The 24,925-nt window shown below is 34.2% G+C and overlaps 1 protein-coding gene across 3 annotated transcripts in view; it reads left to right on the top strand.

Moving 5' to 3' along the window:
- The window catches only part of LOC126972153 (retinoblastoma-like protein 2), a 30,096-nt gene that overhangs the window by 986 nt on the left and 4,185 nt on the right, over positions 1–24,925 (top strand). For 2 of the 3 annotated variants that reach the window (XM_050818742.1, XM_050818744.1), the window contains exons 4-17: positions 1,364–1,554; positions 1,853–2,013; positions 2,729–2,864; positions 8,304–8,383; positions 9,398–9,564; positions 10,990–11,200; positions 12,866–13,075; positions 13,852–13,978; positions 14,425–14,514; positions 16,153–16,265; positions 18,179–18,358; positions 19,385–19,508; positions 20,524–20,621; positions 21,739–21,900. In XM_050818742.1, the coding sequence (XP_050674699.1) occupies positions 1,364–1,554; positions 1,853–2,013; positions 2,729–2,864; positions 8,304–8,383; positions 9,398–9,564; positions 10,990–11,200; positions 12,866–13,075; positions 13,852–13,978; positions 14,425–14,514; positions 16,153–16,265; positions 18,179–18,358; positions 19,385–19,508; positions 20,524–20,621; positions 21,739–21,900 (2,050 nt within the window). The remainder of the gene's footprint in view (positions 1–1,363; positions 1,555–1,852; positions 2,014–2,728; positions 2,865–8,303; positions 8,384–9,397; positions 9,565–10,989; positions 11,201–12,865; positions 13,076–13,851; positions 13,979–14,424; positions 14,515–16,152; positions 16,266–18,178; positions 18,359–19,384; positions 19,509–20,523; positions 20,622–21,738; positions 21,901–24,925) is intronic. The other variant, XM_050818743.1, reaches the window with a different exon arrangement.

Genomic DNA, 24,925 nt, shown 5'->3' with positions numbered 1-24,925 from the left:
CATAACAATCTAATGATAGCTGTATGTAATACTTTATGTGATAATTTGAGTGCAGTCATAACTTGTGTTTTTGGGTACAGTAGTTCGTGAAATTTAGTAACTTCATGTTTCATTTCATCTCATGTCCTAAAGTAACAAGTGTATTTGACATGCTACTTAGAATTTAAGGTTTTTTTAAGAATGTAATGGGCAGTTATGTGTATCACTGACCATCAGGTGATAACGTCCAGTGATGTCACATAAAACTGCAAAGTTGTTCTAATTTCTAACATAATTGAATGTTTAAGTCTGCATTTGGAATTCAGATCTTCCTAGGCTGTAGAGTTGTAATCAAGTAACTAGTAGTACCTACAATTATTATTATACCTGGCGGGCTAGCCTAGTTTTTAATACAAATTCAAATATGATCTCACTTCCTTGAAAGTTAAAAACTACCATTAATAATATTTGTAATCAGTACATACACTTATGTGGATAGTAGAACATGTAAAGACTTGTGTTGCATATCACAGCATTTCCCTTTTGCCAGGTCGCGACCTGGTAAAGGGCCATCAAAATAAAATACGGGGTTGGAATGTTCATGTTTTCAAAATATTATGTACTATTTATGGACACATCATAAATATTTGTAAGGTATATAAATAGCAGTGAGCTCACTGCTGTTTACTATTTATAACCTTTTTATTATTAATAAATAGTATTATTTTACCTAATTGAACCAGCTTGGGTTTAAAAGTAAATCTAATCAAAATCAGTTTATTCATGTAGGTCACGGAAATGAAACTTATGAATGTCAAAAAAAAAAAAACTTATTGAATCTTCATAAAGGGTTGAGCTAGGTTGAGAAGAAGTACCAAGAAACTCATTGCCACTCTCATATCAAGATGTACATTTAAGTACATCGATTTACAAATCATTTCAAATAATAATATAATATGTAAAATGATGCAACAGTATTATGTGGCCCCTGAATGGGAGTGTGAAAATAAGCAGGCCACTGCAGAACAACATTCAGGCAACACACATTATCATTATCACATTTAACTAAGTAATTATTTTATCTGTGAATAATTATATTAAATTTAAAAACATTATTTTTACTTAAATAATACCTACATTGTTGTTATATTATGGCTTCATCTATTCTATCATGTCATGATGAAATATTGTTTAAGGTTTCCATTTGAGTTTTCTTTGTTGAACATTCTTTTCTAACCATATATTATAGTCATATAGAAAATGAACAGACTGTCACAAAATGGTAAGTAAGAGAGAAGTAGTACAGGCAGCCCAAACAGAAGATACGACTGTATCTTCAAAAATAGCCAGACGGAGACTGATCTTAATAATATATTATTTGTAGGCTCCAGCCGTGCACTACAAATGCAGTGTTTGAGTTCACATGGTGTCTCTATGTCAGCGTGAAGGGAGAGTTTCACAATTCAGCTGATGATTTGGTCGACATGTATCACTTGTTGTTATCATGTTTGGATTTTATGTTTGCTAATGCATTCATGTCAAGACGCATAGACCTCCTAAATCCAAGTTTTAAAGGTGAGTTAATTAATATTGTTAGAAAATTGGGATGGCTTAAGATTTGAAAATTCTATTTTGCTGAAATATCCCAGTGATAGATTTATATGGTTTGTTTTTAAAATGCTAAACAGCAGTCAAAAGTTATACACTATATTGTATAATATATTTGGTATTAATAAATAAATTTCTAGAATAACTAATTTTATCAGAAATATATAATAAATTCCTATATGTGACTGTCTAAACTCTCTGTCATTAATTGTTATACATATTAGAAAAATCCGAATCTGTAGTAATAACATTACTTATTTTTTAGGTCTACCTAGTAAGTGGTTAAATGATGATTTTGAGTTGCCAGAAAATCCACCATGCATAGTTTCAGTTCTGTGTGAAATCAAGGATGGACTTGCTGTAGAAGCTAATACAATGAAAGAGTATAGTTGGAAGAGAGTTATGAAATCATTCTTTGATAAAAAGGTAAGTCTCTATGTGTTTATTAAATTTAATCAACAATCCAAAACTACCCACAATGGGTGTTACCACTAAGACAACATTACATTCATAAATCTTGGTATGTTAGTCCAGTTTGGTTTTTCCAATTGAGGCTTCGCTACTGGATTGTCCATAAGATGGTTACCATTAAAAATTTGTATAATATATACAGGATGCTTTAAATAATGTTGGGAAAAATTATTGCGTAATTAGTAATGTCAAAAGTGTGCTTAGAAACAATGTCAGCACAGTTCTCCTTAGTTGGGTTTCAAGTGTCACTGTCCGGATCAAAACTGAACTGAATAAATGTTTTAAATGGCTCCATACTGACCACAAATATTTTAAACAACAGGAGTAAATGTGGCAATGTAATATAGTAGCTAATTATGGTGTAATTTATGGCATGTTCCATATTTCGGCTTTGTATTTATACAACATGATTTGTCTAAATGACAGAATCTATGTCTATAGAACATGTGTATATGATTTTTCGGGATATAAAAAAAAAACTAAAATCTTATGATCTGTCGTCATCGGGATCCACTAAGATGTGGCAAGCATTATTTTGTTCTTCACTTGTTTCCATAAAAAAAAAGTAGAAAGTGTACTTACAATTGGTTTGTTGTCAAAAGTTATTTGTTAAATTATAATAAAATGTTTTTAATTTTTAATATGTTTTTTGTATTTTTAATTATTACAGTTGCTGAAAGGAAATAGTGAAACTCAATTGGGTATACTTGACATAGGAAATTTTGATTTAAATCAGAAATCATTGAACAATCTATATGAGACTTATGTTCTAAGTGTTGGGGAATTTGACGAGAGAATATTTTTAGGTTTGTATTTATTTTGGTAATGTCATATAAATAATATTCTTATTAAAAACTATTAAATATTAAGAAAACACTCTAAAATTTAAAATATGTCGATGATCGCGCGCAGCGACATGATTTTCCGACACTGTGAAGTTATTCGATAAATATCGCTCCAGGTCTAGTGTGAAGTGATCACCATTATAAAAATCTTTGTTTAGCAAATGACACTACATATAATTAATAGTCATATCGTCAATAGTCTACGGATAACTATATTAACCAAGACATCAGAGTACCTTTTATAGTAGGTACCCACTACTATGTAGCAGTAGTAAAGGTATTAATTATAACAATTATAGTTTTAACTTATTTTTTTTATGAAAGTACGGGACGAGGCGAGCAGGACGTTCAGCTGCTGGTTATTGATACGCCCTGCCCATTACAGTGCAGTGCTGCTCAGGATTCTTGACCCAAAAATTCTGAGCGGCACTACAACTGCGCTCGTCACCTTGAGACAAAAGTTATTAAGTCTCATTGGCCCAGTAATTTCACTAGCTATGGCGCCCTTCAGACCGAAACACAATAATGCTTACACGTTACTGCTTCACGGCAGAAATAGGCGCCGTTGTGGTACCCATAATCTAGCCGGCATCCGGTGCAAAGGAGCCTCCCACTGGTAAAATATTATTTGCGCTCAGGCCACACAAAGTGTAGTCTCACACATCTAGACATGCATTTTGTTATATAATTTATATATAAAAGTTTTGGAATTATTATTGTTTTGCTTTGTATTATCTGTTTTTTGTTATGTTTAAATAGTTATGTTTGCACAAAAGTGCTCGAATACTTTTTATAGTAGAAAAAGAATCTGATTCAGCATAATATGTTATGATCTATTAAAATGTTGCCTTTCACAGAAATATTGTCAACATATATAAGTCAACATACCCCAAGATCAATTAGGTATTACATATTTGTCATTCATATATAAGCAATTAAAAATTAAAAATTATTAATTATATGGAATCACATGGTTTTATCCTATTAATATTATAAATGTGAAAGTTTGTATGTCTGGATATATTTTTGAACTTCTTTAACGCAAAAACTTCTGAATGGATTTTGATGAAACTTTACAATAATATAGCTTACACACCAGAATAACACATAGGCATATATAAAACTATCGCGTGAATTATACTTTATATGGCAAAACAACGTTTGCCGGGTCAGCTAGTCAGTTATAAATGGTTTTGTTGTATCAAAACTTACAAAATACTAGTAGGGGGAGAGGGCTCGGGTTGCGGAAGGAGGGATGAGGAAGCGGGTACTGTAAACAAGAACTTGACAACTGACAATGACGCTGACAGTTACAAGTCCGTTCCGAAATGAGCAAATGAAATATGGCGCCAACATCCTTCATTTAACTATTTCTGAGTGTGATCTGAGTGTGAAACATAAATACTTTAATAGAAACTCAATAATTATTAAATCTATGTAAAGTTCCATCTCCTAGCACATTGAAAATGTTTGTCTGAAAAAAAGCGCGAACACCTACCTAAATGGCCGGCAACGCTCCTGTGATTCCTCCGGTGTTGCAAGAACGTGTGGGCTCGTGAAGGCAGTATATTCAGAGTATTGTTTACGGTCACATGGCAAGCCACAATCATTAAAATAGATAATATTATACCGGTTTCTATGATTATAAGGTACAATACATTATTTTACTTAATTACCTGGTAAAATTCATTGAAAAGTATACTATTTTGGGATAACACTATATAGATTATTGGTTATAGTCACAAATTATAGTCAAACTTTGCCCAAAAAAGCAGTCGTGTAGGTAGTCAATTTCATTTAAATCGCGAGAATAAGTGTAAAAATACGATAGCTAAGTACAAATATTGCTCGTTTAGGTATTTTAAATAACATAGTGTATTGTAGAGTGATATAACGCACATATTCATCGACCATATAAAACAGTAGAGTCGCAATACAAACAATTCAGTTAACTAACTGAGGTCAGCGGGCGCGGCGTACTTAATGCTCATTGGTCAAGTAACGATTACAACATATCGTAATTGGTCAGGCAATAATCACAACATACCGTAAGCAATCGCTACCGGCTATTGTGGATTTATGTAAGATTTATTTTATTAATGTGAAAGTGTTGGCACTTTATCTATGGGTAAAGGTTGATGATGTTCATACTAATAAAATGTGTGAATTTCAATATGAGCACTTTACGATGATACTGTAGTCTATAGACAAGTAATTGTTCGGAGAATATGTTCAGCTTATTAAAGGTAGCCTATTTACTTGTAAGCTTAGAGCTTACAACACTCACAAAAGCCGGCAATGCATCTCTTGTATTGTATTAAGTGAGCCACTTACCCGTTTACCACCACTTACCTATATACTGCAAAGTTCTTGTACCATCGCTTTCATCATCATCATCAGCCGGAAGACGTCCACTGCTGGGCAAAGGGCTCCCCCAAAGATTTCTACGACGATCGGTCATGCGCCGTCCTCATCCAACGTATTGCGGCGATCTTGACCAGATCGTCGGTCCATCTTGTGGGGGGCCTGCCAACACTGTGTCATGCGGGACGTGGTCGCAATTCGAGGACTACTGCCCCAACTGCAACGGCCATCTGTCCGTCAGACTATGTGCCCTGTCCACTACCACTTCAGTTTCGCAATCATTTGGGCTGTGTTCTCCTACGGATCTCCTCATTTCTGATTCGATCTCGCAGGGAAACTCCGAGCATAGCCCTCTCCATTGCTCTCTGAGCGACCATGCGCTTTCTCATAAGGCCATCCATCGCTTTAACCCTATACAATTTATATACTTATGTAGAAGAAACAATTTATTTGCATGTAGACCTTTTTCGGATCGGTCACCGGATGGACAAATATTATGAGTTTATTTATTTTGCATTCAAATTCCCACAATTCGCGGGCGAGAATCATAATGTTCCAAGAGTGATTTATGCTGGCAGCTTTGACACGTATTTGTATATTTATGAACAAAAAAAAAATATAGTTGATTTGATAAGTGACAATAGTGACAATTTAGCTATCGGGGTTTTCTCTATAAATATGTTTAACATAGATGCTGCTGAAATGTCTGATTTATTCTCAATAAACGAATTGTGCGCACATTATTTTGAACATATTATATCTTCAAATGATTTTAAAGTAACTGCAGGTAAAATTACAATATTATGTTAGGAAATATACGCCTTTAAATAAAATCTCGTTGTGTGTGCCCTGTGTCTTTGAAGCGCGAATCCTGATCAAAGACAGTTTTTTTATGAGATTGAGTGTTAGGGCATGTGTAGACAGAACCGCCCCTTGTAGGTAGGTATATATAACGTAATTCATAATAAATATTGTTACTAATACATTTACTAAGATATATGGAGATGTCTCTGAATTAAATAAATATATTATGTAGTTGAGGCGGTGAACGCTCGCCGCTTCCAAGCAAGCGCACATGCAAACGAGTTTATTACGAGTCAATCTATTTTTTAGTAATTTTATTACTTTGAAATTACGCACACATAATTATTTTTATCCAGTATATTATTGTACTGATCATTACTCGTGTAGCAAGCATTTCGATGTCGAATTTACATAAACATAAATCTCCATGTTTCTATAGATGAGTTACATGCAACATTCAATTACCATTTAACTTCAACACTTCAATTTCTGTCACTAATGCAGATGAATAATTTATATAAATAATACAAATTATTCATCTGCATTAGTGACAGATGGTATGGTATGGTACTATTGGTCCGATTTGAATGATTCTTTCAGTGTTGGGTAGTCCATTTATCGAGGAAGGCTATAGGCTATGTTTTTTTTTTTCAAAATTAGGGATCCGTAATAAAATTGCTATTTTGTAACAAAAGGTGTAAAATCGAAAACATATTTTTTCGTGCGCTGCAAAAACTATTGACAATAGAACAAAATGATGTACAGGCTATAATATAGGCAATTCAGTTAGAACGAGCGCACAGAACTCTACTAAAAACAATTTTCAATAAGCCGTTTAGGTACCCAACCAACCAATTACATGAAGAGAGTAAACTTCTTAGTGTCCGTCAGCAATATATTTATGGAATAATTTCAAGATTTCATGTAAAAAGTAATATAAATTCTAATGATAATAACAGAATAAACACATTTCGTACCCCAATCACTAAAACAGGCTTTGCTCAGTCACAGTATGAATTTAATTCGGCATACGCTTACAACTACTTCAGTAAATATAATAAAAATATAAGTAAAGTAAATAAATTCTCGTTAACAAAATCTTTAAAATCATGGCTAATAGTATTAAACTACGAAGATACAGAAAATGTTCTTAAAATTAAAACTTAATATTCAATTACTAACATTTATTTAATCTTGTGCACAGTTTGACATACACAACAAATACTTAAAAAAAAAAAACACACACACACATACAGCAACACACACACACATTCACACACACACTTACACACACACACGCACTCATACACATACACGCACACACACATACCTCTTTTTAGTGAGTTTGCTAATTATGTTTAATAATGGATAGCCTTTCGGAAGGACCTAGCCTCTGCAACTCAGGGTATCCTATCGCAGAGGGTAGGGCACAAAAACATTTTGTACCACATATTATTAGTTGAATAAAGGATTATTATTATTATTATTAATATTTTATTACTTATAAAACTATCGCGTGAATTATACTTTATATGGCAAAACAACGTTTGCCGGGTCAGCTAGTGTTTATATAAATGTGTAATATATATAATGTTGATGATCTAAATAAATAAATAAATTATGATGACATTCCACGTGTTGGTCGCAACTCAATCAAGTGAAGACTGTGACTGCGAAAAACTTTCACAACTCCCAAATATTGTTTTCGACCTTTTTATTACTAGCATTTTTTGTATATTTTTGTAATTATTTGATGCCGGCTAGATTATGGGTACCACAACGACGCCTATTTCTGCTGTGAAACAGTAATGTGTAAATTTATGTGTTTCAGTCTGAAGGGTGCCGTAGCTAGTGAAATTACTGGGCAAATGAGACTTAACATCTTATGTCTCAAGGTGACGGGCGCAATTCTAGTGCCGCTCAGTATTTTTGGGCTTTTCAAGATTACTGAGCTGCACTGCATTGTAATGGACAGGGCGTATCAATTACCATCTCGTATTTTCATTAAAAAAAATCTACTCGTACCTACTGTATTATTTGCGTGTCACATATTGCCGCTACAACAACAAATTAAAAAAACATTTTGTAGAAGTATTTATATGTAGTAAAAATTATCTTGTAGGATGGAATCCCTCGGGTTTAACCTATAAGACTTACATTAGGGAAAGTTTTAAATGCATTTAATAGTTTTAATAAACAAATAAAATACTAATTTTAAATTGTAATTTCCAGGTGAACATGCACAGGAACAGATAGGAACAAAGAAAGTGTCCGGAGATGAAATATCACAAGTTATTGCAAACTTTGGTCCTGTAAGTGTACTTTTGTATGGCCAATTGATATGGTTTATTAAAAAATTGAGATTATTATCCATTATAATTAACATAGATCACTATTTCTTTATATCAATCATCATATATAAAACAACACTTGAAGCTTTGTGTGTCTTCTATCGCATTTATCACGGGGAGTGTTCCGAAGAGCTGTTTCCAAGATATCATCCCCACCATCTGGATGTGTGGCGGTCCTCCACAATACGGTTTTCAAGGAGCTTTCTACCACGTTCTACAATGCTGTGGAATTAACTTGTGCGGCGATTCCGTGACGATACGACATAGGTACCTTCAAAAAAAGCGCGTACACCTTCGTTAAAGACCGGCAACGCTCCTGTGATTTCTCTACGGGTGGCGGTGATCACTTAACACAAGGTGACCCGTACGCTCGTTTGTCCTCCTTTTCCATAAAAAAAAGGTTGGTGATTATTCCAGTTCATATCAAAAAAATCTAATTAAATTTTCAGTTCCACTTTGAGTACTGACTATCATTTACTAGGTTGAAATATGCACATTGCTTTTCATTCCCTTTACATGTATCTTTCGTCCTTAGACTCGCTAGTCACTAGCGTGGTGATGTTATCCAGCAGTAAGAAGCCCAGTACTCTTGTGAAACCTCCCCAAGGACTTTATAAATGCTATAAATAGGTGTTCTTGGGGAAATAAGGAACACAACGTAAAAAAATCTGTTTATCGGTTTGTTTGTAACACAGTTAGTTGGAACTGAAATGATTAATATCAGAAGTCTCTACTAAATTCTACTAAGGTGCAATAGGTAGAACCGTTGACACGCACTATTCGATCTTCGCCCCACGTACTCATACCAATGTGCTTTCGGTTTTCTAATTTATCGACACTTTATAAAGTCCGCAACGCTCTTGTGATTCCTCTGGTGTTGCAAGGTGATCACATGCAATCAGGAGACCTGAATATATGCTCGTTTGACCTCCTCTTCGAAATAAAACCTTAATGTTTTCCTTCATTTATTTCTAGAGTGCAAAATCATGTCCTGATACACCATTAACTGGTCGTAGTTACTTGGAACGTAGAGCTGAAAAGTTGACTCCAGTGTCCGAGGCCACCAACAGCCTCGGTAGGTTAGCCAAGTTCCTACACCAGTGCAGGCCTCAGCCGTCGTCTGCACTTTTAAGATTGTTTTCGTAAGTAAATTATTATTGCTAAATCGTGATTGGATATACAACTTGAGGAATAACCAACATACTGCTTGAAGAATAGCCAACATATTGCTCGATATTTCTTCAAACCGAAGACTACCCATCTAATTTAATATTTGGTCACCTTTTTATAAAAACCACATTGATACCGTGGAAAATGTTCAGAAACGTTTTTTGAGAATTTTGTGTAACCGTTTCAAACTTAGAAAATCACTGCATAGTTATGAAGCTAGATTAAAATATTTTAATCTAGACTCACTTGAAATGTGCCGTAAATTAATTGATCTAATATACATGTATAAAGTTGTAAATCATCATATTCATACTAAACTGTTGTCCAAGTTTTCTCTATACTGTAATCCTTGTAGGACTAGAAATGTAAGGACTTTCTTTGTTCCAACTTCTCGTTTGTGGACATCACATAATGCACCAGTTAATAGATTATCTCGTTCATATAATGACTTAGCAAATATCAATAACTGTATAGATATTTTTTCTAATAGTCTGTGCAATTTTCGACGTCTAGTTTTAGACACTCTGCGCCTGTTAGAGCCTTAGCTTATCTTTATGTGCTTCATATTTATGTTTTTTGAAATTTGTATCAGTTTCGCTTTATTGTATGTTATACTTATAATATGTAGGATATAATTTTAGTTTGTGTGTTTTAAAAATATGTTTATTTTATCTCAGTTAACAAGTTACATGCATTTTCCTAAGTCGTGATAGTAACATAAAATTATTTATTGTTTTATATAACTCTACATTTATTTAAGTTAAATATCACGTGTTACCATCATAAGTGTTTCCATTTAATTATGATTTACTTGTACTAGCGTTATTTTGTAATTATTAATACATGTATGTTGTATGGGAACCAATAAATAAATAAATATGCAGTCGGTGACTTAAGAAAATGCCAGAAATTCTTAAATTAAGCCACAGCGATCACAAGAGGATTTATTTTAATAACAAAAAGAAATGTGCAAGACATTCATCTGAAGAAATAAAATTCTTAGCGTGAGATCTTTTAAAATTTCGGGATCAAATTATATAAAAATCAAAAATATTTTTATTTCATAGGTAAATCATGTTACACTTGAAATATGTCAAATTTTTCATACAGTTCATTCAGAATGCAGTTTTCCTCAGAGAAGAAAGATCAAGACAGTTTTCTCTTTGAATTTTTTCTATTAATCTGTGAAAATATAACTAATAAACAACGTCACTTTTGTTTTTAAAATATTAGTAAGGATTTTAACAGTATTTACAAAGAAGTACTCTAACAACACTAAAAAATGATGTCATCCATATAACGAGCCTTAAATGTCCAACTTTCTTGTACACAATTTTTGCATTATGAATACCAACAACCAATACATTATGTATACAATACAATTGTATGTCTTTCAGTGAGTATGGAGTTAGTGAAGAAACAATTACAAAGAAAGTTATAGAACCATGCAACATGTGGAGTGAACAATTTGGAAACAGCCTGAAGGAATGTGACTGCAGTGCGGAGACAATCAGGTTCAGGTGTAATATGGTGACATGCCTGTATTACAAAGTGTTTGAACATATTATTAGAGAAGAACACAGGAAAAAGCCCCAGGTTTCCTTACAGGTAATCTTTGATCAATATCATTGCCATAACTAGGTTCCACACTTACCTGAATAAAAATAAAGGAAGAATCCACTCATTATTTAAAAAAAAAATATATGGAAAGATTTTAAAAAAGACTACTGTTCTCCTATCGCTATTTGTTTCCGTAGTGGTTCAGTGATATAATTGACATAAAAAATGAGTATATTGACTATTTTAAATAGAGAATAAATGGTTTTAACTTCGATAATTTATATGTCTACATAGTCTCTTGCTGTTAGACAACTGATAAAAACAGGCCAGGAATATTCGTTTAGTGTGCATGAAAAGCTATGTTTTACACTCTCGATTTGTATGACACTTTGTGTTAGTGTGCGTGAATTGCTCGAAATAGAGATAAGTTCTAAACTCAATTTTTTTCGACGGTTTCACAGCTGTCATAATCTATCTACACGTATAATTAATGATCTAAGGGTTTTAATGAGAAGTATAATATGATAAAATGATCCTAAAACATACCAAAAATTTTATATATATGTTCAATAAAGTAATAGTTATTTATCCAACTGTTGTGTAATAAGGGGTATTAAAACACGTATGTGGATGAATAGTATCACATGAGTGTTTTAATACCTAATCATCAACAGTTGCATACAAGACTTTATCTACACCCAGAATATAAATCCTCTAAAAGATTCTGGAACAGTTAGCTTACTGCTAATATTAAAACACCAGTCCTAGTAGTAACCTAATATCATTCATTACTGATTATATACAAATAAACTAAGTATTAATGAAACATTTATTTATTTTAGTAAATATATACATTTAGTATAGTGCAATAATTAAAATTCACTCGAATATAATGTTCTTTTGCAGCGTTTAAAATAAATCGCTAATTTTTTGTAAACAAAACAATAAAAATATCGAAGAAAAATGGCGGGGATTCGAATAACGTACTTTTTTTTACGGCGCGCGACGTTCTGGTAGTATGGAACGCGCGTAAACGAAAATGTTCTTTTTTTGAAATTCATACAGATACCACGCATCGAGCAATAAGAATGTGGCTGTCTGTTGAAACGCTTTGCGCATGAAGGGATAAAAAAAAACATAGGAGTGTTGTTATGAAATTCAGTACAACATTACAACACTCGTTTGGATGATGTAATGGTTATTAGAATATTGGGTATTTTAATGTTGGCAATAAGCTAACTGTTTCAGAATCTTTAATAGAGGATTTAAAGCATGGGTGTAGATAAGTGTTAATGCGACAGTATCATATTTTAATTGAATGATGTCATGGCTCAATAATGATCATTGCTTCGTTTGAAGATTTGCCTGTATTTGCGTTATTATGATTTTCTAATATACATCACAAATTAGTTTCTTTTACAAACTTATTTGTTATTTATGTTACTGCCAAAGTAAAATAATCTAATTGGTTTAAAAAAAATCGACATTGAGTTTCTTGTATGTTCCTCTTCCAAACATATGTTAGATTTAAATTAAATATTTTTAATGAAGAATCAAAACCGCTCAGTTAAAGCCTATTTAAATAGTTTATTCTCACTTTGAGGCGTGACTTCACAATCGGCCAGCGTGACACATACAATTTTATAGTTGTAAGTATGTGACTGTTGATTGTGCCTAATAACATTTACTATTAATAACTTCCATTCCTTTCAGATTTTATTATCACAAGAAACATATCAGCTTACCGTATTTGCGTGCTGTACGGAAGTAGTTTTACATTCATATGGCGTCCACTCGCTGAGGTTTCCCAGAGTTTTGCAAATATTTGGCCTGAGTGCTTTCCATTTCTACAAAATTATTGAACTGGTTGTTAAGGCGATTGTGGATAAACTGAGCAGGGATGTCATTAAACATTTAAATGCTGTGAGTACCATATATATAATACCATACTATTTCTATGTGAGAATCCTAATTTAAAACAATGTATTCCAAATATGTTGAAAATTTAATCTTTTTTCCAAATATGATTTTGTAATGTTGTATATTGGCAGAGAAAAGTCATTTTAGTCAGTATTGTACGGTGGTCTCCGTTCAGTCTACACCAAAGTAGAGATCAACCTCTTTTTAAATATGTTTCTTGATCTCATTGTGATCTGTGAAATGGTTAAATTAATGAATAAAGGTTTTAAATCACCTAATTAATAAATAAATAAAAATAAAGTAGTTAAAAATTATAATATATTATACACATATATTTATCATACATACTCTAAATCCTATCCCTACTTTTCTACATGACATAAAATACATACATATATTTAGTGTCATATGAAAGAAAAATATAAAATAAAATAAACTTACCCTCACATGCCATGTAGTGTATCTAGCAGCTCTTGCCTGTGCACTTGATCATAATGTTTACACAGTTATTTCATTCCTACCCACTTTTTTTTGTATAAAATCGCAGTAGTATAAGAATAAGATACCTATTGTTTATATTGTTAAATTTTTCTGTATTCTTAATTAGAAGAAAGTTTTTTAACCATATTATAACTTTTTAAATTATCACGGCTTTAAACATGGTCAGATTCAATGTAGTTTATTAGCCCATGATAATCTCGTTTGGCCTAGACTACACACTATGCAATCAGGCTCAAGTTTTGATTGTTATTGTATCTATGTATAAATATTGTTTACAGGTTGAGGAACAGGTGCTGGAATCACTTGTATGGAAGTCCGACAGTCCTCTGTGGGATCAGTTGTTGAGGTCACCTGTACCTCCTTCCTCAAAGGTTTACGTTCATGATTCACCAAATGCAAAGAATAGTAAGTTTATTACTTATTTTCATTAATTATAATACAAATAATTTTTAATAACAAATATAAACCGAAAAATAATCTGTTTTAAAAATAAGTTTTTTGAGTTTCTTAATGTATCAATATTGTAAAAGATGTTAAGTCTCATTAGCCCAGTAGGTTTAATAGGTACAGCGCCCTTCTAACCGAAACACAGTATTGCTTCCACATTACTGCTTCACGGCAGAAAAAGACGCCGGTTCTCATATGTGTTGAAACACATTTAAAAATCAATGATCAGTTTTAAATATGTGGATGAATTTGGATGCTTGATTTGCAGATAATTTTGTATATATTTTTCCATATATGTTTAATTTGTAAACTAATTAATAAATGAAAGCATAAAAAATGTAAGATAGATGTAAAATTATAATGACATGTTTAAATCTCAAGTAAAATGCAATCATTGTTTTCAGCAGCAATAGATCGGTATATAACACCGATGGCTGACCAAGCAAAAAAACAACTCTTCAAAGATAATGTTAAACCTGGGCAGTCATTGTTAGGTGAGTATATTTATATTCTATAAGGGTCAACGACAGTAGGTCAAGTGGACACTCCCCTATTCTCTGGCCAGACCAGATCATAGCCCTAACCAACACTCCCCTTAACACATGTGCCAGAGAAGCAACAGCCAGGGATAGCTGGTGTAGAATCGTTCGTCGTTCGAAGTGACCACGACTGCTTTGCCAAGAGTAATCCGACGAAGAAGATTATTTATATTATTTTTTATTCACACTCTTAATCAACCTTGCCCATTAGTCATGTTACTTATTGACCTAAAAGTATTACAAATTATAATTGAGGAAACGACTAACGGCCGTTCCTAATATTCTATATACAGATAGAAATAATTTACTCCCTTCTACTGTCAGTAATTAGCTGTCAATAATCTGAAGCTGTCCCATTATACCCGATAAGTCATACTTATCGCCTTATATTGGGACGCGTAAATTGAAATTGCCATAATTTTCTATCGCTGGTAAACTATACGTCTTCCCATTGACAGATAGCGTGTACGGATAAAGTGAGTTACCGTCGATAAGTTTATTGGGGCAGAAAAGTCAACAATAGTTACGATTTTTATCTCAAGTAGTCCACAACCGGAGATAGACTGAATATTGAGAACGGTCGTTAGTTGGTCAAATCTTACTACTACTACTAATATGCTATAAATTTTAGTCTCATCTCTTATTTGATGCACGCCAATTATTTGACCCAAATCATCAGGGCCGTTGATCTAGGACAACGAAATTTTGGGTTAAAAATGTAGATGTGTTGCCTTGAGGAGCTTCCTTGTGTGGTGTTTCCGGGACGATACGACATGGGTACCTTTAAAAAAAGCGCGTACACCTTCCTCAAAAGCCTGCAACGCGCTTGTGATTCCTCTGGTGTTGCAAGAGAATGTAGGTGGCGTTGATTACTTAACATGAAGTGCCCCGTACGCTCGTTTGTCCTTCATATAAAAAAAATGTGAATTTCTACTAAACGATCAAAATAATATTTTGTTAACACACGCGTTTTAATCCTTGCAAATATATTTTATTCATACAGTCTGTATATTCCATACGCCTTATAAAGAGTGAACCACATTAGGAAAGTCGTATTTAAATCTGACCAATGAGCATTCAGTGTTAATTCCGCCAATATTTGTCTTTAAACAATTCGACACGTGTTTCGCCTCTACACGAGGCATCCTCAGGACGTGTTGTCTCGCTAAAATCTGGCACGTGACTGATGCCAGATTTTTATGGATTTCCGCAAAGTAACGCCTACTTCAATAAATTTTATATACCTATATACAGATTATATTAAGTACTTATTAACCTCATGACACATTTTCTAAAAGTAAGACTTTTTTAAGTTTCTCTTTTACACAACACTTGCTCATTTTTGGTGTTTGCCTGAGAAATTTTACATTATTAAAAACCTTTGGTAATATACACTTGGACGTTCTCCATAATAATTTTTAATGTTTGGCTGATATATGTAATTAGATAGCACATTAGGGAGTCAACTGCTGCATGATTTTATTTAAATGGGTGATACTCTCGTTATTCAAAAAAATATTATAGATAGAAAATTGTGGTATTATATTTAATTAAATTTTAACTAACATTATTTTTGTATGAATTGTGTTTCAGTTAATACAAATCCAAAGCATGATGCAGTTGAACCAGTGACTCCGAACGGCGAAACCACGCCCAATACGACGCCTAAAAAGACGAATAACTCATTGATACTGTTCTTTAGAAAGGTATGTTGCGTTATTAATGTAACTAAACATCTTTCTATGTGTGCGGACTGTGTAGACCCGTCTCTTGTAAAAGTAGAGGAAGTACGAGACATTTACTTGTGTGAATGAGATTAATATCCTGGTAGTCATGTTTTAATATTCGATTAAGTTGAGTGGTAGGAAAATTTATTTTATGAACTCCGATACCAGTGTATGCAACAATATACTGATTCAGTTCCTTTTAGCAGGGAATCACGCGCACACAGTTATTTTTATTTATTTATTTTTAATTTTTATAATATTTTTAATATTTTAATTAATATTGTAAATTGTTGTGTTTTGTGCGAGTGTTTTTTATTGCTAATAAAGTGTTTTTCTATAAGGAAACACCACAAATGCATTTTTTTTTGGCTACGGGAGTAAGTAAAATGAATCAACATATTTTTTAAATAGAATTTTATTTTTATCCAATATTTTTATTATATCTTAAAAGATGTTCGTTATTTGCCATTCTTGCCGAATTTTTATTCTTAGCCACAATTCAATTAATATAATTTAATAACGTTAGAATTTTTGCCCTTGAAGTGACGCCGGTGCTGACGTATTTATTCCAACACTCGTATTCAAAAGGCGTAGTTCCGGTCTCATTGAAGTTAGCCCTTGACCATCCGATCCGAAAAATGGAATTAGTTTGGATCCGGCTAACTACAGGCGGATTGCTGTTATCTCTCTGCTCCCCAAGAACATGGAAGGAATAATTAACCTTCAGCTCTTGGTATATACTTAGACAACTAACTAAAAATAACGACCGACGAAGGGTGAAGGCCTGGCAGTTAGTCTGGATATAGCGTGATGTAATCGTGTATGGCACAAGGCAATTCTCTCAAAACTTAAATTATTAGGGTTTCCCGAGAGTATGCAAGTGGACCACCAGCTTTCTCTTGTATATGTTGGAAGCCTCCATTGATTGCAATGGCTATGCGGATGACAGTACTGGAGATGCCGTATGCAAGGGCAATGCAGATCTCTTTCGGTAAATCAGTGCCGAAAGAAACTTTGTCTTCTATCGAGTCCTCTCTTGAGATGGTCTCGGAAAAGGGTAACATGAACCTTCCCTTAATGCTTCGTCTTGTATCAGAATACTGGGTTTGTGCCAATTCCGCGGTCACTTGAAAGTCATCAATAGAGAACGACAATATTTCAAGCCGGCCCACATTCTAGCGCTCTACAAAGTGCGGGTCCGGCCTCATATAGAGTATTACTGTCATCTCTGGTCTAGCGCAGCCCAGTATCAGCTATTTGATCACGTGCAAAGCAGTGCTGCTCTTGTCGAGGATCCAGGCTAGATCACTTGGCGTTGCGTAGAGACGTCGCTTCACTGTGTGTCTTCTATCGCATTTATCACGGGGAGTGTTCCGAAGTTCAGTTCAAGCAACAACTGACACTTGCTGCCGAATTCATCCCCACCATCCGTATGTGTGGCGTTCCTCCACAGTGCGGTTTTCAAGGAGCTTTTTTCCACGTACAACCAAGTTGTGGAATAAGCTTCTTTTTGTTTTCAGGATGACATGACGTATAACCGGTGATAGACTGAATATTGGGAACGGCCGTTAGTTGGTCAAATCTTACTACTACTACTAATATGCTATAAATTTTAGTCTCATCTCTTATTTGATGCACGCCAATTATTTGACCCAAATCATCAGGGCAGTTGATTGCTAGGACAACGAAATTTTGGGTTCAAAATGTGGATGTGTGATGTGAGCTTCCTTGTGTGGTGTTTCCGGGACGATACGACATGGGTACCTTCAAATAAAGCGCGTACACCTTTCTTGAAGACCGGAAATACTGTGATTCCTCTGGTGTTGCAAATTAATGTGAGCGGCGGTGATCACTTAATATAATTTTAATAATCTCTACATTTGCACTTACAGTTCTATAGTTTGGCAGTAGTTCGAATGAATGATCTTTGTACGCGCCTAAGACTGACCGATGACGAGCTGAAGAGGAAGATATGGACGTGTCTAGAATACTCCATAATGCTTCAAACACAACTCATGAAGGACAGGCATCTAGATCAGATATTGATGTGCTCTGTCTATGTTATATGTAAGGTTAGTTATAAACTTTATTTGTTTTAGGAAATAAGAATGTTATTATATTACAGAAGTAATTCGAATTGAAAATTAATCATAAATATTTTTTTAGTATTGGTTGATATGGTATACTCATACAAAAAAGTATCAAAGAATAGCGTTAAAAAGTACAGCTCATGAAAATAATAATATAGTAAAATCTTCATATTCCCGATTTCACTTTTCGCCGATTTAAAAAAAGCGACCCAATTCCTATATTCGCGGCTAAAGATTTCTTTACTCGCGGATGTAGTCGTTACATCATTACATACATATTAATAAAAATGATTGTTTGGGGCAAGATTATTTGTGTGTGTCAAATAAAAAATATAAAAAAACTGATCTGTTGATAACTGCTATTTTAAAGTGGATCACGACAACGTACGAAAAAAATAGCGGTTAATGGTCATTCAGGCTTGTCACAGTCACAGACTGGCAAAACACAGGTTAAATATCATAAGACAATGCTGTGTGTATGGAATGGCATTGTTTATTAAGAACTTTTACCGGTGGGCAGACCCATCAATTCGGATCTCTTCTGACAGTAACTGATGACATTAATGAGAGCCGGAATTGATAAATAGAAAGGGTGTGATCTTTCATAATCTTCTATTAACCTAGACCACACACATCTTTAAACATAAATAAAATTTATATTTAAAGATGTGTGTGGTCTAGCTATTAATCCTAGAAGTGAGGGTTATCACTTTAAAAACAACATATTGTTTATCTTTAAATATCCTATATATGTAGCACTGACCTTGCTCATTTACATATTTCCACCAGTTTCGGTCTCTTCAGAATTCTTTAGGCAATGTAGGGTTAACATTAAGAGAGTACTACCAACACGACTTGTTTCTACACCAATGGGATCGTGTCAAAAATTCATCAAGCAATATACTTTGTTAAATGTAAATAAAACTCAAAAAAATATCCCTTGACATTTCTATATGAAATGTAAAGAAACTTTCCTCAGACTAAACAATGATGACTTTTAATTTCTAGGTATCAAACACTGCTAGCAATCAGGTAGAGCGCACATTTGCAGACATAATGCGGTGCTACCGGCAGAGGCCTCTAGCGGACAATCATGTTTATAGATCTGTATTGATCAGCCAGATTGACGAAGGTGAGTCAGTCATTTAAAATGCATTGATATATATCAACAACCAATTATTTTCTCTTAAGGCGACACTAAATGCCAGCGACCTTGAGCGATATGAGTTCACGGCTGCCGGCCCGCCATATATGTAACAAAGCCAATATTTTCAAAATTCTTGGGTGGAAAACAGTTTATATGCTTACAATCCTCGTTATTCACTACTAATCTGAATAAATAAACCTACACAAAAAAGTACAAGCTATAAGAATAACTTTTCTGAGAGAAGTACCAAAAAAATGCATCACGCCATGCCAAAAAACTTGTTTAACTTCAAAGAAAAGTGGTAGTTCAAAAAGGCTGGGCAGTGTTAACTAAAACCAACAGCAAGCATTAGCAACCTATAAATAAGACTTAAGCATATGTGTAACAGGACTAAGTAGTGTTCATAGCTCGAAATGCTATACTTTCACCACAAAACTTGTCTAAAAACACCATGTTTGCGTGTTTTCTGCTTACTCTTCGCCGTAATAGTGATTTTGATTATTATAACACTAGCAATAAGGGATTTTTTTTAACTAATTCTAGTTGGCTACATAATAGCTTTAATGGTAAATGTATACACTTTTATAATAAAATCCCAGCCACTGTTCAGGCATTATCTATATAAATTTAAATGTTTTATTAAAAAATGTCTCTGTCGTAAATCCTACTACTCCACAGCTGTATATATAAGTGATTAAACAGCCTGGGACTAGGATATGATTGTTTTATAGGAACAACTATGATATAACAATATAGGTACCTAATAGGTACAATGTTGTATATTATTTTATAAAATAGAGCTCTAAAAAGAATGCTGCGAGAGTTTATTGCGCCGTTTCCTCTCTCTTAGAGCGCCATTTGTTTCCAAAGCGGTGGTAGTGTTTGAAGTGACATCATAAAGAATTCTAAAAGAAACAATTTTCAGAAAAAATATATGCCTTTATGCCTGTGTTATTTTAATAGATGAATAAAGATTGTTAATATGTTTTTTCCATTCTAGGGTCACCAGAGCGAGGAGATTTAATAAACTTTTACAATAGAGTATATGTGCAGTGTATGCAGAATTTCGCGCTAAGGTTTACTGGAAGACATAAAGATGTAAGTTCATAATGTTGTTTTAAAATCTTTAAAAACCATATTAAGAATAGTAATGGACTCTCTCTATATTCCTGATACCTTTTTTATACCATCTATTATGGTGCAGCTTGTTTACCTTTTTTAGCGTCTGACTTTTATTTCCGTATGCCACGAGGGTATAAAAGAGTGGTTTCCGGCTCATTCAGTTCAGTGTCGTGCCAGAATTTGGCGAGTCAACATCTCCTGAGGATGCCTCGTGTAGAGGCGAAACACGTTTCGAATTGATTTGAATCAAATGTTAGCGGAAATTTAGACTTAAGAAAACTAACAAAACTTGAATGACTATGAATTTACGCAATATCTAATTCTGTCAATATCCAGTGACATTAAAATTTCGATCGATTTCACAGGAAATCTCCGAGCACAGCGTTTCTATTGCGTCTCTATAGCGTGGTTAGAAACCTTTTCTTCAGACACTGTTATATTATATGTATCGGTCACAATTTGCACAGACACCTTCGCACGACACGCTACAAGTTAGGATATCATCCCCACCATCTGCATGTGTGGCGGTCCTCCACAGTGCGGTTTTCAAGGAGTTTTTCTCCACGTGCTACAAAGCTGTGGAATGAGCTTCCTTGTGCGGTATTTCCGGAACGATATGGCACAAGGCCGGCAACGTTTCTGTGATACCTCTGGTGTTGTAACAGATTGTGGGTGGCGGTGATCACTTAACAACAGGTGACCCGTATGCTCGTTTGTCCTCTTATTCCATAAAAAAAAAACACCCCTGTGTTCCCGCGCCAGTGAGCTCAGGAAAGTTAGCCCCCCAGATTTTATTTTTTATTTTTTATTTTTTTTTTATTACATCGTCAGTTTGCCATTTGTTCTTGATTGTTCTCTATAAACATTTGTGTGTTCTCGATTTTTTTTTTAAATTTGCAATTCATAAAAATTGGTTAGGTTATGTTAGAACAGTTAAAACAACGCCAGAACCAAATAGTAGGCGTTTCCCCCCATTAAATAGACAACAAAAGAACAAACAATTATTTATAGCGAACAATTAAGAACAAACTACGACCTAAGTCAGATGAGCCGCGCCAGTGGTAGTGCCGCCTGAGTGTGCGTGTGTCCCCAGGAGTGCAGCCTGTCGCCGCTGCCGGCCGCTCGCGGCTCGTCTCTGTCTCCGGGCGGCCAGCGCGTGTGCAGCGCGCAGCAGCTCTACGTGAAGCCTCTCCCCTCGTCGCCGCCCACGCACCGGCACCACCTCACCTACCGGTTCAGCCGCAGCCCCGCGAAGGTGAGCCTGTCCTCCACGCAGCAAACGTACTCTTACTTTATACGGGGAACATGAGACTTGACATCTTATGTCTATGAGTGACGAGCGCAATCGTAGGGCCGGTTAGAATTTTTATGTTTTTCAAGAATCCTTAGCGGCACTGTAATGGGCAGGGTGTATCAATTACCACCGGCTGAACGTCCCGCACGTCAAGTACCTAATTGTAAAAAAATAAAACAACGAAAAAAACATATGCGCTGAATACATCCACTTATATACAATAAAACCTGCGCCACCAACAATTACTATGATATAAAAAGATTGCGATTTGATTTCTTACACCAGGTATGAATAAAATCGTTAATATTTAAAATTACTTGCATATACAGAAGTCTTAAGTTACATTTTTCGGTATTTGCAAAAAAGGATGCAGCTGTGAAAACGTCAAAGCATTGAGGTTGACAGTTCACCTCTATTTTGAGCAATGCACACACACTAAAGTAATACCTAGCCTGTTTTCATCGGTTATAATATATAAGATAAGGCTTATTAGATACCTACGGGACACTAACCATAGAAGGCAAAGATAATATAATACCTATTGACAGATAACAATTGTGCGAAATTTCATAATGACCGGTTCAGTAGTTAAGATTGCGTAACAATTATATTCAAATTTGTGAATTCTAATATTTTTATTCAAAATAGGATATGAAATCACACTTATTCAAACTCAAAAACTACCACCCATTCGAAAATCTGTGTCTCAAACCTAAGAGGAACGGGCGCAACAAACTCAGCGTTAAATTTAATATATTTCGTTTTTAAGACTATTTAACAATTGATTATTGGCACTAAACCAGTACACGAATGACAATTCGCCATATTAAATTTGGTTTCTTTTCACTTAGATAATCAGTGAAACAATACTACCATATGTTTTTTTCTATAAGATTAGAAAGATCATTTATATAAGATAAGGAAAAGGAACGGTCCAAGAATAGACCCTTGTGGTACCCCCATACCGAGAGGAGTCCCAGGAAATCTCCTACCATTCACGTCGACCTTCTGGGTTCTATTGTTTAGACATGAAATTAGAAAATCGAGCAGTTCCTTTTATGTCATAGTAAATCACAGAAAATACCAAGTGCAATCTGTGATAGTTTTTTTTTGTTTATCCTTTTTAGCCGACTTTTTTTTATGTTTGTTACCTCAAAACTTTCGACTGGGTGAACCGATTTTGATAATTCTTATTTTATTTGAAAGCTGGTGCTTCCCGTGTGGTCCCGATGGTGGTAATTTGGTCCATCTGACGATGGCATCCATGAGAAAACCATAAGTCTTAAATTTGCTATACTTACGTATAGCAAAGTGGATGATAAACTTACGAATAACTCAATATCGCGCCAACCGATTTCGATGATTCTTTTTTTAATTGAAAAGGATATACTTCAAAGATAGTTAGTTGAGAGTTTGATTAGGTTCTGATTATGGAATTCATGACAAAGTAACGGAATTCTTAGGAGTAAATTAACGATGCTCGGCCGAATCTTTTTTATGCTATCCGGATATTTAAGTCATCTACCATAACATAGTTATGGTCAAGTAATTGTCGTAGTCGAAAATGATGATCAATGGGAGTAAGGGTGCGATCTGTGACAGAATTTCTATCTGTCTGTAATCAAATTGCAAAGCACTTACGTTTATTGCTGCATTGAAAAATTTAGTATATCTACAGATATTTAGACAAATTGTTAGTTAGTGTACTTCAAATTCACTAAAAATAAAAAAATAAAAATTTTTACAAAAAAACAACCGGCTTCACAAACACTATTCCAAAACAATAGATATAATATGCACTAAGAAGTATTAAAATAATTGCGTATTTTTATACAATCTAATAAATCTAATGCTAAATACGATTATTGTAATATTTGGAGTCGGTGTCATCCAAGATAGATTTGTAACTACATACATAGTAGGGGAGATGTGCTTGAGTCGTGAGGAGGCGAGAGGCGAGAGCGGGTCGCGGTGGAAGGACACCGATTCCAAAAATAACAATAATTGTAACTAGAATTAGATTTATTATATTAGATTGTATAAAATACGCAATTATTTTTATACTTTTAAGTGCACATTATATCTGTTGTTTATATAATATAGTGTTTTTGAAGTCGGTAGTTTTTTTTTAAATAAATTTTTTTTCTTGACTACTTACATGACATGTATAATAGTGTTAACTATATTGGTGTGTGTTCAATTTTATATGTATTTTTGGAAATGTTTGCAAATACTGTTTGTTTCCCAAAAATAAATAAATAAAATAAATGTCTCCCAGGAATCAAAAATATTCTTGATTAGTTCAACGCATGCATCCGTTGTTGAACGTCCCTTAGTAAAGTCAAATTGTTTTATATGAAGTAACATTTTTTTTATGATAATAAGGGACGAGACGAGCAGGACGTTCAGCTGATGGTAATTGATACGCCATGCCTATTACAATGCAGTGCTGCTCAGGATTTTCAAAAAACCCAAATATTCTGAGCGGCACTACAATTGCGCTTGTCACCTTGAGACATAAGATGTTAAGCCTCATTTGCTTAGTAATTTCACTAGCTACGGCGCCCTTCAGACCGAAACACAGTAATTCTAACACATTACTGCTTCACGGCAGAAATAGGCGCCGTTGTCGCCGTTGGAAGCCGGCTAGATTATGGATACCCATAATCTAGCCGGCTTCCTGTGCAAAGGAGCCTCCCACTGGTAAACATAAGAGAGTCAAAGTAAGTAAGCATTTGGCTTAGAATTATTTTTTCAAAAATTTTACTGAGGGTCGGCATAATCGATATAGCACGATAGTTATTCGTGTCAGAAGTGCATCCCGACTTAAATATTGGTTTAAGATAAGTAATGATAGTAGGTACGAAAATTATATATGTGGTTCTGTACAATATGTTATGTTTTATAAAAAAAAAAATGAAGTAGGCGTTACTTTGGGGAAATCCATAATTATACAAATGATTTCAGTTTTCTTTCGTGTTAATTC

The sequence above is a fragment of the Leptidea sinapis genome, chromosome 25, assembly GCF_905404315.1.
Source record: "Leptidea sinapis chromosome 25, ilLepSina1.1, whole genome shotgun sequence".
Classification (NCBI taxonomy): Eukaryota; Metazoa; Arthropoda; class Insecta; order Lepidoptera; family Pieridae; genus Leptidea; species Leptidea sinapis.
This window is presented reverse-complemented; position numbering and strand designations above follow the sequence as displayed.